The sequence below is a fragment of the Mesitornis unicolor genome, unplaced genomic scaffold (assembly GCF_000695765.1).
Source record: "Mesitornis unicolor isolate BGI_N332 unplaced genomic scaffold, ASM69576v1 scaffold36705, whole genome shotgun sequence".
In the NCBI taxonomy this organism is placed as follows: Eukaryota; Metazoa; Chordata; class Aves; order Mesitornithiformes; family Mesitornithidae; genus Mesitornis; species Mesitornis unicolor.
The window spans coordinates 64769-79699 of record NW_010184154.1 but is presented as its reverse complement, the minus strand read 5'-3'; the positions used below and the strand labels follow the sequence as shown (position 1 = coordinate 79699).

At 35.5% G+C, this 14931-nt stretch overlaps 1 protein-coding gene across 1 annotated transcript in view; it reads right to left on the bottom strand.

Moving 5' to 3' along the window:
- Positions 1 to 14879, bottom strand: part of PNPT1 (polyribonucleotide nucleotidyltransferase 1) — an 18994-nt gene extending 4115 nt beyond the window's left edge. The window contains exons 1-23 of the mRNA XM_010184379.1: positions 14842 to 14879; positions 13752 to 13812; positions 13381 to 13455; positions 12454 to 12559; positions 11401 to 11450; positions 10847 to 10910; positions 10713 to 10760; positions 9889 to 10002; positions 9451 to 9637; positions 8881 to 8932; positions 8472 to 8529; positions 8219 to 8315; positions 8019 to 8121; positions 7057 to 7127; positions 5534 to 5570; positions 4753 to 4819; positions 4556 to 4645; positions 3627 to 3680; positions 3420 to 3526; positions 2642 to 2713; positions 2484 to 2547; positions 1060 to 1143; positions 511 to 594 (exon numbers count right to left, since the gene is read on the bottom strand). Of these exons, the coding sequence (XP_010182681.1) occupies positions 511 to 594; positions 1060 to 1143; positions 2484 to 2547; positions 2642 to 2713; positions 3420 to 3526; positions 3627 to 3680; positions 4556 to 4645; positions 4753 to 4819; positions 5534 to 5570; positions 7057 to 7127; positions 8019 to 8121; positions 8219 to 8315; positions 8472 to 8529; positions 8881 to 8932; positions 9451 to 9637; positions 9889 to 10002; positions 10713 to 10760; positions 10847 to 10910; positions 11401 to 11450; positions 12454 to 12559; positions 13381 to 13455; positions 13752 to 13808 (1741 nt within the window). The 5' untranslated portion in view covers positions 13809 to 13812; positions 14842 to 14879. The remainder of the gene's footprint in view (positions 1 to 510; positions 595 to 1059; positions 1144 to 2483; positions 2548 to 2641; positions 2714 to 3419; positions 3527 to 3626; positions 3681 to 4555; positions 4646 to 4752; positions 4820 to 5533; positions 5571 to 7056; positions 7128 to 8018; positions 8122 to 8218; positions 8316 to 8471; positions 8530 to 8880; positions 8933 to 9450; positions 9638 to 9888; positions 10003 to 10712; positions 10761 to 10846; positions 10911 to 11400; positions 11451 to 12453; positions 12560 to 13380; positions 13456 to 13751; positions 13813 to 14841) is intronic.
- Between the last annotated feature and the right edge of the window lie 52 nt (positions 14880 to 14931).

Below are 14931 nucleotides of genomic sequence, written 5' to 3'. Positions count from 1 at the left end.
TCCTGCTGCAAGACCAACTGCAAGCACTTCTACAGAGAGAACCTACACAGCTAAGCATAGTTGACATGACCTTCACCTAGCTTTTCAAAACACATGCATCTCTGATCAAGATATAGTGAGAGTCAATTTGTGCTGAGCATCGGAACAGTGAAGCATACAAGCCTGAAAACAAAGGCAAATACTGCTTTGCAGTCTACAGCTTAAAGCACAAACTAAGAGTACTCTTTTCACTGATTAGTTCCTTGTATTTATTTATTAGGTTTTTGCTGCTGAAGCACAAAAGCCAGTTCTATGGAGGTGGTCTACAGAATAACTTGGGAAGCTTCAATTTAGCTACTTCAAGTTTCTGAAAGGGCATAAAGATAGCATTAAGATTCAGCAACAAATCTGCTAATAATACCTGTGCTACCAAGATCCACTAATAAAACTCCACACTAGTAATATTCATACAGAGAAATGAAGCTAATAACACATTAGGATAAATTATCACAGGAAGCAAGAATGTCTTACCAGTCTGTGCTTGAAGTTTTTTCAAATTATAGGCCCCAGGACCAACAAATCTTAATCTTTTCGATAATGGAACATGGATGGTTTCTGAAAGAACATTCAAGAATACTTTCAAGTGCTAAACATAATCTTGAAAGCTATCACAGAAAAAAAGTCACATTCATTTAGGTTTTAATCTTCTATAGCTACTTGTATTATTTGCTGAACACTGATATAATTACATTTCAGAACTGATATAAATGAAAACACAGAATACAAATACTTTGTTGAGTGTAAATGGCCTTAAGCCATACCACTACTGACATCTATATCCATTCTGATTTTGAATGTTTTACATAACTTCAGTTTAATTCTGTTTTCTGGTGTACAGTGCTACCCACATGACAATAAAAGACAAGAATTCACATCAAAAAAAACCAAGGAAAAAATAACCCCAAGGGGTAGAAACATGTAACAAACATTCCTTAAAAAAAGCTGTTTTAAACAGCAGCTTATTGTAAAAAAGGTACTTATAAAAGATATGAATTCATACTAGCATACAACTAACATTACCTACAACTGGTCCACTTTCTTTTCTGTTAGGTCTGGGTTTTGCCAACGTTTGGTTCATAATTTGTAAAATCTCCCTCTTTGCAGCTGTGAGGGTTAAGGGGGAAAAAGGGAGAGGAAGGAAAAATAAAGAGTTTTGTAGAAGATTAAAATCAATTAATCCAATTTTTGTTATGAAGTAGATAAACATCCATTCATAAAATCTGCCTCCTGCCTAACTTGAGAATTTATCACTGTAACTTAACACATTTCAAGTAATGCATGTTTGTTGCTGTACAACATTCTGCTCTATGTATACAAAGCGTATGCCTTCAGCACAGGTATTGTTTTTATGCAGCCTAAAACATTACATACAGTTCTATTTCAGTATTATTTAAATAAATCAGAGTGCTGATAAAAGCAACAAGGTATAACTTTGATTAGTTAGGATACAATGGTCTGTGACTTCAGCTGAGCTTCTTGAAGTGCACTCAAATGTGCCATTGAATAAGAATTATAGTCCTTACATTTTTAATAGGGGTTCTCTTACTGAAATCTTGCTATTACACATCAAGTTGAAGATTTTCTCTCACAATTATATGGCTCAAGAATATTTTAGCTGCACACATCAGAATATAGACAGCAGTAAATTTCAATAGTAAATATAGCTGAATTTATAGTAAATGAGAAATAGTTTGCTGTTCTTTTTATAAAATTATTCTGTTGGATTTTTAAGAAGTCATGTAATAGGATGTTTGTGTGTTAGTCCAAATCCATTTTGGTGTTAACACTTAACAAGCAACAGATGTCTCCTCCCTCTCCTGACTTTCACCCATCAAAAGCAATAACTGCACTTCAGCCTTTACTACCCATGTTATTCATATAGTATTGAGCTCCTAGATCTTAACCATGAACTCCCTGAGACGACACAGACTTTTACTTAAGTTCTAAGAACTCACTGCTCAAGAGACATTTAAAAATTGATCTGAGGTTATTTTAAAGTTAGTTTGGAACTTACTTTCGACAACTCTTTTTACTGATTTATTGCACAGCAAAGAGCGAACCTTTGTACTAAACTGGTGACCATTAACATCACACCATTTGCAGGGACCAGCATTTTGTTCTCTTTTTATTAAAAAGTAACCTGCAAGAGTAGCAGACAAATTCACTGACACTACTATAATACGAAACTTAGATGTGGTGGGAAGGGCCTGGCTTTCTGGAGATTGAATGCTCTCCTTTGACACAAAAAAACCTATTTATTTTGCACAAAGTGCCTATATTGAAATACAACAGACAATACCTAAACCAGACCAGTTTTTTGAAGATAGCTTTTTTCCACAATGAGAACAACAAAAAATTATTCTTTAGTTTCATAAAACTTAGAATTTTTATTAAATTTATAATTTAATATGATAAAGTGGGTGCAAATACAAATATGGATCTACCTGTAGCTTGCTGAATAGCTTCCATTACAATTTTTATTGGTATTCCTGGCAGTTTTAGATCAACCTAATATGAAAAGAGTTAAGTTACATGTAAGGAAAAGGTTTTTTTAGATACATTCTCAAGAGTTCCATTTTAGGAAGATTCAATGTCATGATACCTGCAAGGCAGTTATTCCTTTATTAGTACCCGCCATCTTGAAATCCATATCACCGTAGTAATCCTCAATTCCCTATCAGCAGAGACAGGAAAAAAGCAAATTGGAGTAACTTCATCCCAGTGTCAAGTCTGCTAATACTAAAAGTACATTCTATGCTTCAATAAGCCACAAAGCAGTTCTGCAGACTTGGAATTACATCTGAGACTTGTGTGTTTTTCTTTAGCCTTATTTTGCTGTTCATCATTAACACTGTTCCTTTCTCTCCTTATAAATTAAGAGCTTTCATGGACTAGTTTCTGAACAACAAGGTCCACAGCTGATTTTGTGCTAGCAGTGGCTACCACAGGAAAAAGCAGCAGCACAATGTGCATTGTTTTGCCCCTAGCAACTCTGTCAAATGCTCCTTAATTCTTGAATACTTTAATTTACTGAAGAATATATTAATATATTAATATATTAATATATTCTTCAGTAAATTAAAGTATTCAAGAATTATGAATCTCTTTCTCCCAAGAAAAAAGACAATATTTATTGAAAAGAGAGCTTATGAAAGCTTAAAAGAAAAACACAATTACAAGAAACTAAGAAACATGACTGATTTCACAGATATTTTCTGAAATAAGGAAGAAGTTTGGGAGACAGAGAACATAAAAAATATTAAGAATTTCCAGTAGCACACATTCCAGAATTAACTGGGTAAACACTACAAAACGCAGCCATAGAAGGTGTTTTACAGACTTAAAGCAGCAATAAAAACAACAGTGCTAGAAACACTCACCAGGATGTCTGTCAGCAAGCGATAGTCATCAATATCTCCTTTTTCCAGACTGCATTTGGTAATGAGACCTATTGCTACACCGGCCACTGCACTTGATACTGGAACTCCTAAACAGTGGCATATAAAAATACATTTTTATAACCTTCGGTCATTTCCAAATCCTATAACACATTATCACATGTAGTTTGTAAGTGCCATATCTTATACCTGCATCCATTAATGCCAAACTTCCACCACATGCAGAAGCCATTGAGGAAGACCCTACAGTTAGAATACAGGTTAAAAAGAGTACAAGCATTGGTCAGAAGTATCTGAAACAAAACTTGCTATTGATATTCTTCAATGACAGTTTGACAATTAACTTGCTGCTAGCTAGAAAATACTATGCAGCACCACACATAATACAATAAATAATTGCAAATAGAAATTTTCTGTAGCAGAAGTATTTTTAACAAGAAATTGGTAATACAGTTTGACTCTTTCATGATACCAGTATCTAAGAAGCTCAACAAGCATCACAATTAATACTAAATAATCTAGACAAGGAATTGTGGGTTTCACACGTAGCTGAACATGGGACTCCTTCTCTTTCTCCATTAACCCCTTCTCCCCCACACCTAATCTCACTAATATGCTATGAAATTTGAGGTGGACCTCAGGAAGCTTCTTGCTACACAGGGGAATCTACAGAAAGGTAAACCAGATAGCTCTCTCCTAAACTGCAGAGATGGGAAAGAACAAATACAGACAGCCAGGAGAAGTTACATCCAAGTCATTGAGGGTACCAGCTGTGATTAAACACTGAAGAATGGGTGTTCATACATTCCGATTTATTTTCCTCACTCTCTAGTATAAAAATGACCACAAATACCATTTTAGTAAACTCAGAATTTATGTTTATAACTTGTATTGATACTGTGCTGTTATATAAATTGAAAAAACTCCTTTCATTGTTCATGACCATATACATCCTTTTCATTTTAAGTACTTGAGGAAGTAAAGCTATCAAGATTAAGAAGGTAAAAAACGAATTCTATTTCCTAAAATGCCTACAACTGAAGTTTGCCAAACTCAAGCTTTTTTAAGAATGAAATTTAGTCTCTAGCACTAGGTTAAAAGTAAGAAAATCATAATACCATTTGACTCTAAGACTTCAGAAGTAACTCGTATTGTGAATGGGAAATCCTGTGGAATAACTGGTTTCAAAGCTCTTTCTGCCAGTGCACCTGTTGAAAAAAACCAAACCAAACCAAACACCAAGTCATACATAAATAAAAACAATCAGATAAAATATTAAAACTTACAGCATGGGAGTTCTCTAGTCTGAACTTACCGTGTCCAAGTTCCCTTCTGTTCATACCAGTAACTTTGCCAATCTCATTAGTTGCATAAGGTGGAAACTATGAAGTAAAAAGTGTGTATACAGAAAATTAAGTAGCAGGTAGCATTTTTCTTCCATTTTAAAACATACACATAGAAAAAAATAATTTAAAAAAATAATCAAACCACGACATGACTTCTATCAGTCACTTAGTTTGCAAACCAGGACCAGTTTAGGTAGTGTTTAGTAAATGTTCTACTTCCACAGAACATAAGAGAACAAAGCAGTTGCAAGGTAGTTGAAAAAGAACACAACAAGCTTACTCCAATTAAACTTGCCAAACAACATATCAGGAATCTTGTTTCTATCATACGGATAATGGAACAAGATACGCCTGTTGCCTGTAGGAAATACTCTGGGCAAGTTCCAAAGGCTGAGAGAGATTCAAGATGTAAAAGCACTTATTTACTATTGGTGCAGTATATCAGCTGAAGATATTAATGAAGTTTACTAAAAACAGAGCAAGTTAATCCTGCTTTCAGTAATAACCCATTCTTAAGGACCTGACCTAATGTAAAGGCTATATAAAATGGCAATTTACAAATTATCTAGTGCTTTTCAGGAAACCAGCACTTTAGTTCATAAACTGAAGTATAAATTAACATATAAATTAGAATTAATAAAATGTAGCAAATCTAGAGATAATTTATATCCTTGGATCAATTTCACCTTTAAAAGACATAAAGCCCTTCTTTGAATCATGCAGAAAGCTGTGACACAGTAAAACTCTTACCTCATAATGCAACATGAAGTTTTTATCTTTTATTCCACTATTAATTAAAAACAACACCATGTCAAGAGAGAGCAACCAAACAAGTCTTACATAAAATAGGTAATAAAATATATTGTAGGTAATAAGATTATATTCAGTCATGCCTACAAATAAACTCAACAAAAAACAATGGATCAATAGATTTGCTGATCAACCACATTTTCCCCAACAGTTTTCCATATAAAGAGCATAGTCAAATAAAAAAACCAACCCACATGTTCATCATCAGCATGAAAACAGTTTCCCTAGCTGTTTAGAATAGAATAAGCCCTGTCAGTTCCTTATGCTGGTTTCAGTGTGTCTGACGGAAGGAAAAAAAGTAAACTTCAAGAGCATCAGCATCTTACTGTACACATTGCAGTAAGGACTCAAACATAAGCGCTCCGAAGGAAAACTGAAAATCTCTGTAGCTACAAAATAGCTCTTGATAAAGTAAAATTTTAAAAAGTCTGTGCTTAAAAAAATTGCCAAAGTACTACAAGACTTGACTCTTAGCAGTACTTACAAGAATGCTAACCTATAAAGGAAGTTGCTTCTAGGCAAGACTTGCACAGTTTCATGTAAAGGCAATCTCTCATTCATGAGCCAACTGAATGACTGCTAATTAAAACCCATTATTTAACACAGACATTAACTTACAAGAATACCAAAATTACAAAAGATGGACAAACACCTCGAGGCAAAAAAAAGTTTAACTAAAGCAAAGTTGACACACTAAAATGTAGAAGCTTCCACACTGAATGGGATGAGATAACTGAACTGAGACTTTAAAACGGAAGAAGTTTACCCTCCCCAACAAGTTAGCTTCAGCAATAAAACGTTAACAGCACAAGGACTTGCTTCCTACATCGTAAGTTAAATTTTCCTTACTCCACTAGAAAAGAACACAAATACTTTCAGCCTCTGAACTTTTTTTACTTAGAGACAAAGTGAGAATATTTAGATAGGTGGAAAAAAAACACCCCGACACAATTATCTACTTTTAAATTTTTTTTCCTATTCGAACCAAACTTGACAAACAGAACAGCACTTAATGAGCTATGCACATCCAACCTATCGAGAAGAATTTCAAAACTTGTGAGAAATAGATTAAACAAGTGGAATCAAGCTCCCTGTGTGATGACAAATACTCAGAACAAAGAAAGAATCAAGTTTTATCAATCATTTTATCTGAAGAGCCTTGATATATGAACAAAGCTTTTCCAGCTTCAAGAGTGATTAGCTATTTTCGTTCCCTTGAAATCACACTGGATATTACTTGTAATACTCTCCAATTTCAAATGCGTGTATATTGAAATAATGTCACCTTAAAAAAAAACCACAACTGCCAAGATCTCTTGAAAACAGACCACTTCAGAGTCCGTTTTTTACATGTTTTCAGTCCTAAATGTTCAAGGTTCAAAAGTTCAAGGAACTTTTATCAAATATGCTTAAATGCTCACCCTCTTTTATTACACTGACAAAACACCAAAACATACACATACCTCACTGCTGTTGAGATAAGATCTGATTTGACACTTGATTCTATGGAGTCAAATGTAACTGTACAGAGCACCTAGAATAAAAAGACACAGAAGGTAAATAAACTGCTCTTAAATGCTTCCATGTTTTACAACTTTTACTGGTTGTGAAGAATCAAAAGAGTTATTTCAGCAATAAATTTGATGCTATCAAGGAAAATAAACTATACAAATACAGAGGACCAAATCTTGACTACAATCTTAATTCAGTCCATCAAACATCTGATGCTTTTGGCAGAGGAAACAAACCCAAAAACTCATTAATGTGATTGTTTGGTACAATTTCCCTATTTAGTCCAGATTACATGTAAAGTTTCTTTTAAAAGAAGATTTCTCATGACAAGCACCATTTAGCGGTGCCCTGTGTACCAATGACCCATAAACTGAGTGATACATTTTTCTAAAAATGAATGGGATTATATTTTACATGAAAATAACTTTAACATGAAAGTCTACAGAGGGGGATGAAAAATATTATTTTGAACTTATTAGTGAGCAATTTTACTTCAAGCCATCCTGAACTGCAAAGCTCTCTTTTCAAACCACTTCCCCTCAAGACAAAACTCATACAACAAAAAATGCCCCAAATCTGCCAACGTGAAATGAACAAGGAGAATCCTTACGGCTTTTAACTAGGTTACTAGACATTCTTCAGAAAGTCTGAAGATACAGTAATGCTTACCAGACTCTTTCTGGACACATATGCTTAGAACGTTATCCTAACATCTGTACAGTTCTTTTAGCAAGGTGCCAAGCTTTGTCTACTGTCTTAATGGAGTCAGATACATTTTAATTAAATCTAAACTGTTTTCTAGTTATCACTATTTAAATGCGAAGAAAAATGAAACTTTGCATTTAAATGACGGACACAAATCTTTCTGCTTTTGATAAATTCATTCATAATTTCTGCTGTTTTAAGATACTACCTGTGTTTGTCCTCTCTGAAATAAGGCTGATCCATGAAGCATTTTAAACATGTTCACTTCACATTTAATATTTCTGAGGGAAGTCAAATCTCTCCCATCACACCTAAAAGTTACAAGCAGAAATTATGAGATCAATGAAACTACAGCCTTGGATAAAAAGTTGACGGAAGTATTGTTTACTAGGAGTTTGATATACTTACCTTCTATATTCATTAAGAACAAGATTTCTAAAAATATCCTTTGAAACCACATTGAAAGATTCCATGATTTCATAAGGCTCAGCCTCTGGAAATTTTTCTGGGTATAAAAAAAGAAATTGCATCTGAAGTTGGAAAATTAATTTTATAGAAATTTTACTAAAATAGCTTGGCCAGCAAAGAGCACATTATAGCTCTGAGTAGTGCTAGCTCCACTTAAGCACTCTCTAAATATTAAGAAAGTTGAAAACAATACCTTTCAGCTGTTCTTCTGTTTCAAGCCTTATTTTGTTAATTGCTTCATCTCTAGAAATCTAGAACATAGGATTTGCAAGCAGTTAACTCTACAGGGCAGAATAACAAGAGTTTTGGGTTGCTGGGTTTTTGTCTGTTTTAAAATTCTGAAAAACTCAAGGAATAAGGAATAGGATTTTCACATAAATTCAACAATCAATAACGTACTACAAATAAGTACGCTGGTAGATAAGGATTTACAGAACATTGTGTTATTACTATTGCAAATATATGCAGAGGAGGAAAAGAGTTTTTAATTAACATTAAAGAAACTAAATCTTACTACAGTTTCATTACGATACCAAATAAAAAATTATATCATACTTATTATATATCAAAAATATATAAGATACACATAAGTGATTACTTACTTTATCATGGCTGGAATCTGTGAATACTGCATAGATCTTGTTAAAAGTAAGCCTTTCAGAAGAGAAGGAAAAATTTTTCAAAACACAGCTTCAAAACATTTATAAAATTAACTTTGAGGACTAAACATTTGTTTTCATTAGTAGCACAAAAGCACGAGACTGACTTTTATCAACATTACTAGCGCCAGCTGTCCTTCACATCTGCTCTCCTGCCATTTCTCTGAAATTAGTTCTCACTTCCACAGCAAAGCTCACACAAGCAAACCTATCTTGACTCCTTGTCACCATTCCACAAGAGTGGCATATTAACATACAATACTTTCATTGGATTTCAAGGATATTTGTTTTGCCCTGTCCCTCTTACTAAGTATAAAACAAGAGAGCTGAAGGCTGTGTTCCTAAGTTTCTATGGAGGACACAGAGAGTGATTCTGAACCTTCAAGACATGCTATTTTGTTAAGCAAAACCCCCAAACTATCTGACCAGAGCTTGTCAAATTACATCATTGTTGAATAAGCATTTTGAGCCACTTAAGAGAATTTAGATTAAAATTATTCGTTCTTAACTTACTTCTTTGCACATTCCACAATCTCTTCAGGAGCAACAAATAACTTCTGAACAGTTCTCTTGACAACACCTCGTTCTTTCACTAGTTGTTGAATTCCCTGAATTATTTGCTGGGTATGCTTTACCCCTACTTTGATGGCATGGCAGAAGTCTTGTTGCAATATATTCTCAGCAGTTGCTTCCAACATAACTACCAATGGAAAGTTAAAAGTTAAGTAAATTACTATTTTATTGTTTAATAGCAATCTAACTTAACTGAGGAAATACAGATTAACATTAAACTGCATAAATACAATGGAAGTTACTTTACCTAGCCTATCACTGTTGTATTTATACCCAACAGTAGGAATAAACAAGTTTCAAAGATTAGAAAAATACCTGCAAAGAGGCACCTACTTGATTTTCAGTTACTTGATGGGTATTAATAATTAACCTACTTACCAACTTGATTTTGTGGAGCTCCAGCAACAACTAAATTTAAAGCACTAGAAGACATCTGTTTTCGAGTTGGATTGATAATAGTTTCTCCATCAACCAGTCCTACCCTTACGGCACCTACAAAGAAACTCCAGAAAGTTATTATTATAAAAAGAAGTTCTTTAAGACATCATTTTATTTTGAAAATTATAAATCTAAAAAAAATAATGAAAGCTATGAATTTGATTTCAAATATTAGCATGTTAGCTATATATTAAGAACCAATCTGTAAGGCAAAATTATCTATTCTTGAATTTCTTTTGGGTAGTATTACAGGGTAGGGCATACAACACCAAGTACTATTATATGCAAAGCTGCAAGTCCATTGCCTTTTTTTCAGTCATTTGAGCATGTGTTGTCTAGAAAAAGAGGCGAGTGAAAGGAAAATACAGCTAAATATTTGTTCTTGGCTAGGTCATTTTTCTTCCCATAAAATATTCACAATGAAATAAAGCTCTTCTTGAGTTCCTGGAGAAAAAGTATTCTGATCCAGCTATTTTCTAAACAATGCTTTTCAAGATTAAGTTTCCCTAAAGAAAAAGAAAATAAATTATTGGTCTCTCTACTATACTATTTCTGGACTATAAATCCTTATAGAAGTATATGCAGTCCAGGAAAAATAATGCTTTGAAGTGCAGTAATTGTATCCATTGTAAAATTATTTTCAATGCTTCAAACAAAAGACAGTGGACTTTAGATTCAGATTTGTGTTAAAAAAGAAAGCACGAACTGTGGTCTAAGTCTCCCATTATGTTCAAATCACCCATCATTTCAAAATGTTTGCTTACCAATAGGACCATTCCATGGGATATCAGATAAGGCAAGTGCTGCTGAAGCTAGAAACAAGAGATAAAAATCTGTATTAGAAAAATGGGATCACACTAAATCATACACCAGCAGTAATTTTCAACAGTCCTCTTACCTCCATTAATTGCCAGAACATCAGGATCATTGACACCATCTACTGCTAAAAGATTACAAAGGATCTGGCATAAGATAAAAGACAATGAATAATTTTGATCTATACATTTTATTAGCTGTCAAAGCTAACAACAGTAAAACAAAATGTGCCACATATTTATACAAGCTTATATTGCAAATGAAAATTTGTTCAAGTATTTGAACTAGAAAGCTCACAAAAACCCACTAATGCATATTGAATCATTACGTATAACACACACTATTAGTCTTTTTTATTTCCTCTGTTGTATAGAGGATAGTTGAATTTTGTTCCTGTTTCTCCACAACAAAGTTTGGAAACTAGCATGTAATAAAAATAATATAAGACATGGAGATGACAAACTAAAACGCAACATTACCGTGTAGGACTGTTTTTCAAAGCGTAAACCCCTCCTGGACACTAATGAAAACTGCTTTTCTTAAAAGAGTGCCTATATCATGTGAAATTTGCACTGGATGTATTGAAGTTTTCCATTTTAAAGGTAGCTACAGTTAAGGACAGTGAGCACAACCTACCTGTGTATCATAAAAGTAGCCTACTGGAAAGAGGGGTCTGATTGACCGATCTGCAAAAGAAATATTCACAGTCTAAGAAGTATTTGGGTTTCAGTAGTTAGTATTCTGTTTGTTTTGAAATAACCCCAGGATAAACTGACAAAGCAGTTTAAATGAAAGACCCAAACAAATGAAAAAGTAGAAAAATCAGAGAACCCAAAAGGAAATTTAGCACAAAATATGATCAACTGTAAAAATTCAACAGCACTCAGAATAAAATGAGGTATTTGGGTGAAGATACCCACTGTCAAGTAACAAGGCAAAAACACTGAAAAAGTCTTCTATGCTTTAGGATACACATAATCTATTAAGTAGTATTTCACCAGAAGGATCTTCAATGAAGGGACATAGTCCTCAAAGAAAGCAAAGCAAGAAAAAAATGTATGTTCAAAACACTGCATTATTTCCATGATGCACAGATTTCCTTTTTATTTTATTTCTATCTGAAACGTATAGGATTCTGTGTGAGAGCCCAGGCCTTATAGGCTGCTCCCTCTCCTAACTCTTTTCATTGCTCTCTTCAGATGTATTTGACATCAGTTTTATACAAATGGGGAATTTCAAAGTATTATCTTCTTCATGAATGGAAACAGCCACGATGGAGATGACTCTTCAAGGAAGATCAAGGAGAGAATGATTATATACCAATCAATAGGTCTGCCTCTTTCTATTTCAGAACTTAGCTTGGTTGTCTCTTCCACAGTTGCAGAGAGGTGTAACTGCAGAGGTAATACCTCTGCAGTTAGGATGAGATCTTAGATACAATAATATCAATGAAGATGACAAGAAGATTTCTCAAAATCCAGGCTTATATGTGAAGGAATATGCATACAACCTCAGTTGATGTCCTGCTTTAAAAAAAATCAGTACTGATAAACAAGAAACTACAAGTTTTTCTTCTGACATTATAGCAGAAACAATTAATTCTGCGAACAGCAGTTATATATTACTAATGTTATAAACATTCATAAGGATATTACAAAATACTTTTTGTGAAAAAATGTTTCAGCCTACCTATTACTCTGCTTGTAAGAATTTCTTTATCAGTGGAACCAAGTTCTCTTCTCAGATAGTTTGTAGGAATTCTTCCTGCTGCAGCAGCTTTCTGACGATAGTCAACCTTTTAAAAACAAAACAGGGATTCCTAAAGACAACAGATTACTGATTTCAGAGCCACAGAACCATTCAGGTTTGAAGGGACACCTCAAAAGACTATAGTCCAATCACCTACTCAATGCAAGGTTAACTTGGAATTCAGATGATGTTATTCAAGGTTGTCTTAATGCCCAAATGGACCCACCCATTGATATCATATATGGACTGCGCAGCCAGCCAGTCCCCAGCCTGAACTGTTGCAGGGCACTACTGCACCCCATGTTCAGGGCTTCGTGTTTGTGGTTACAGAATTTCATAAAGTTCCTGTTGGTAGCCCTGCTTTTGAGCATATCATCTGCACATCCCTCCTCCACTCACCCAGTCTGGCATCATCTGCTACCTTATGAGCACAAATTCCAGGTCACCAACACACATATGAAAGAGGCTGTGACCCAGAATAGACCCCCTGTCGAACTCACTGTAATTAAGCCTCCAGGTAGAAGATGAATCATTAACCCCTAAATACCGTAACTCTTTGAGCCTCATAATCCAGCCAGTCTTTCATACACCTAAAATATATTGTCTAAACATGGATGTTGTGGCAGGCAAAAGTTCACAAGGCTTTTGTGGAAAGCCTTGCTAAAGTCAAGGTATATAACATCCAGCACTCATACCTCATCCATAGGTCTTGTCAATTTATCAGACTGGTGCTCTGAAGTCCAGGGTCTATAGTCTACTACTCGCATTTCTCACTCCTCCCAGCATCTTGAACTCCACTATTTAATTATTACTACTGCTAAGGTTGCCACCGATTATCACAAAACAAATTTTGTCATTAGTACTTACCACTAGTGGCATAAACTGAGATGCAGAAGGCTTGGTTTTACTGACTGCTGTGACCATTACTGCTGTGTCACCTAACTGGATTAAGAAAAAATAAATAAATGAAATTATCTGCAACCGAAATATTATCTGAAGTCCTAAACTTATTCACAAACTAAAACTCCAGAATATTCTTTGCCGAAAACAACCACATAAATCCATGCTTCACATTCACATTATTATTTTTGCTTTTTAAACAAAATATTTTCCTACAAAACAGACAGCTATAAATTCAACAGGGATTAAATTGCCACTCGAAGCTCTGTATCCCTTTAATAATGTCTTTCTCAGATCCAAGAATTTTGAGGTTGCACAAATTTTAACTTTTTTTTTACCTGAACAACAGCCGATCCATCAGCAAACTTAGCAAGTTTTCCAGAAGACAGTTCCATCTTTCTATTGGAAAGAAACAGAATGCTATTACAGTGAATTCAAATAAATTTCCCGGTAATGTCAGCATTATCTACAGCATGTCCTGTACAGAATGTTTGCTACACTTGACATCAAACATAAAAATTGGCATTACCTGTGGAAACTGAAACTCTTTGACCAAAAGTGACCAAATCCCCTTAACTGTAATGTGATTTTGCCTGAAACATCCTGCTTCTTTTACCATGAAGCAAAGACTTGCAGTCACATCAGATGTCACCTGTGACTTAGAGGCAAAACACTTTGCTCACACTGGAAGATGAGTCACCTGCCTGTTCATGTTGGGTTTTAGTCTAGCCACTAGAAAACAAAAGTACACACCCACTGTGTCCTTAGAAGAAAAGGGCAGCTGATCACAGACCCACTAAACACCTTTTCCAAGCACAGCTGCAGAACACATTCTCTTCCATACAGGAAAAGAGAAGGAAACTCACCTGCTCACAACCACTGTGAATAATAGAATCATTTGGTTGGATACCTTTAAGATCATCAAGTCCAACCATAACCTGCCCACTACTAAACCATGTCTCTAAGCACCTCATCTACCTGCCTTTTAAATACCTCCAGGAGTGGTGACTCGACTACTTCTCTAGGCAGCCCATTCCAATGCCTGGCAACCCCTTCAGTGAAGATATTTTTGCTAATATCGAACCTAAGCCTCCCTGGCATAACCTGAGGCCATTTCTTCTCATCCTATAGCTTGTTACCAGGGAGAAGGGACCGACCTCCACCCCGCTACAACCTCCTTTCAGATAACAGTAGAGCGAAGGAGGAACAGCACACAGGAATGTTAACAATTTCTCCTCACGTTTCCTAAACCCACAGCCCCGGACAACTCTCTCCACTGACTCCGGGGCCGTGGCGGCCATCAACCTCCCTGTCTAGAGCCGCTCTCGAAAGCCTCTCCCCAGCCAGCGCGGCAGCCCAGGCTCAAGGAGCGGGGAAGCACCCGAAGCGTCCCCTCCCCCGCTCCTCAAGGCGCGGAGAGCCTCTTACCTGCCCCCCACCTCCACCGTCACTGTCCGGCAGGGCCCGGGCTCCCCCGCAACGCCGCGGGCAAGGCCTGACCACCGTACGGAGCCTTCC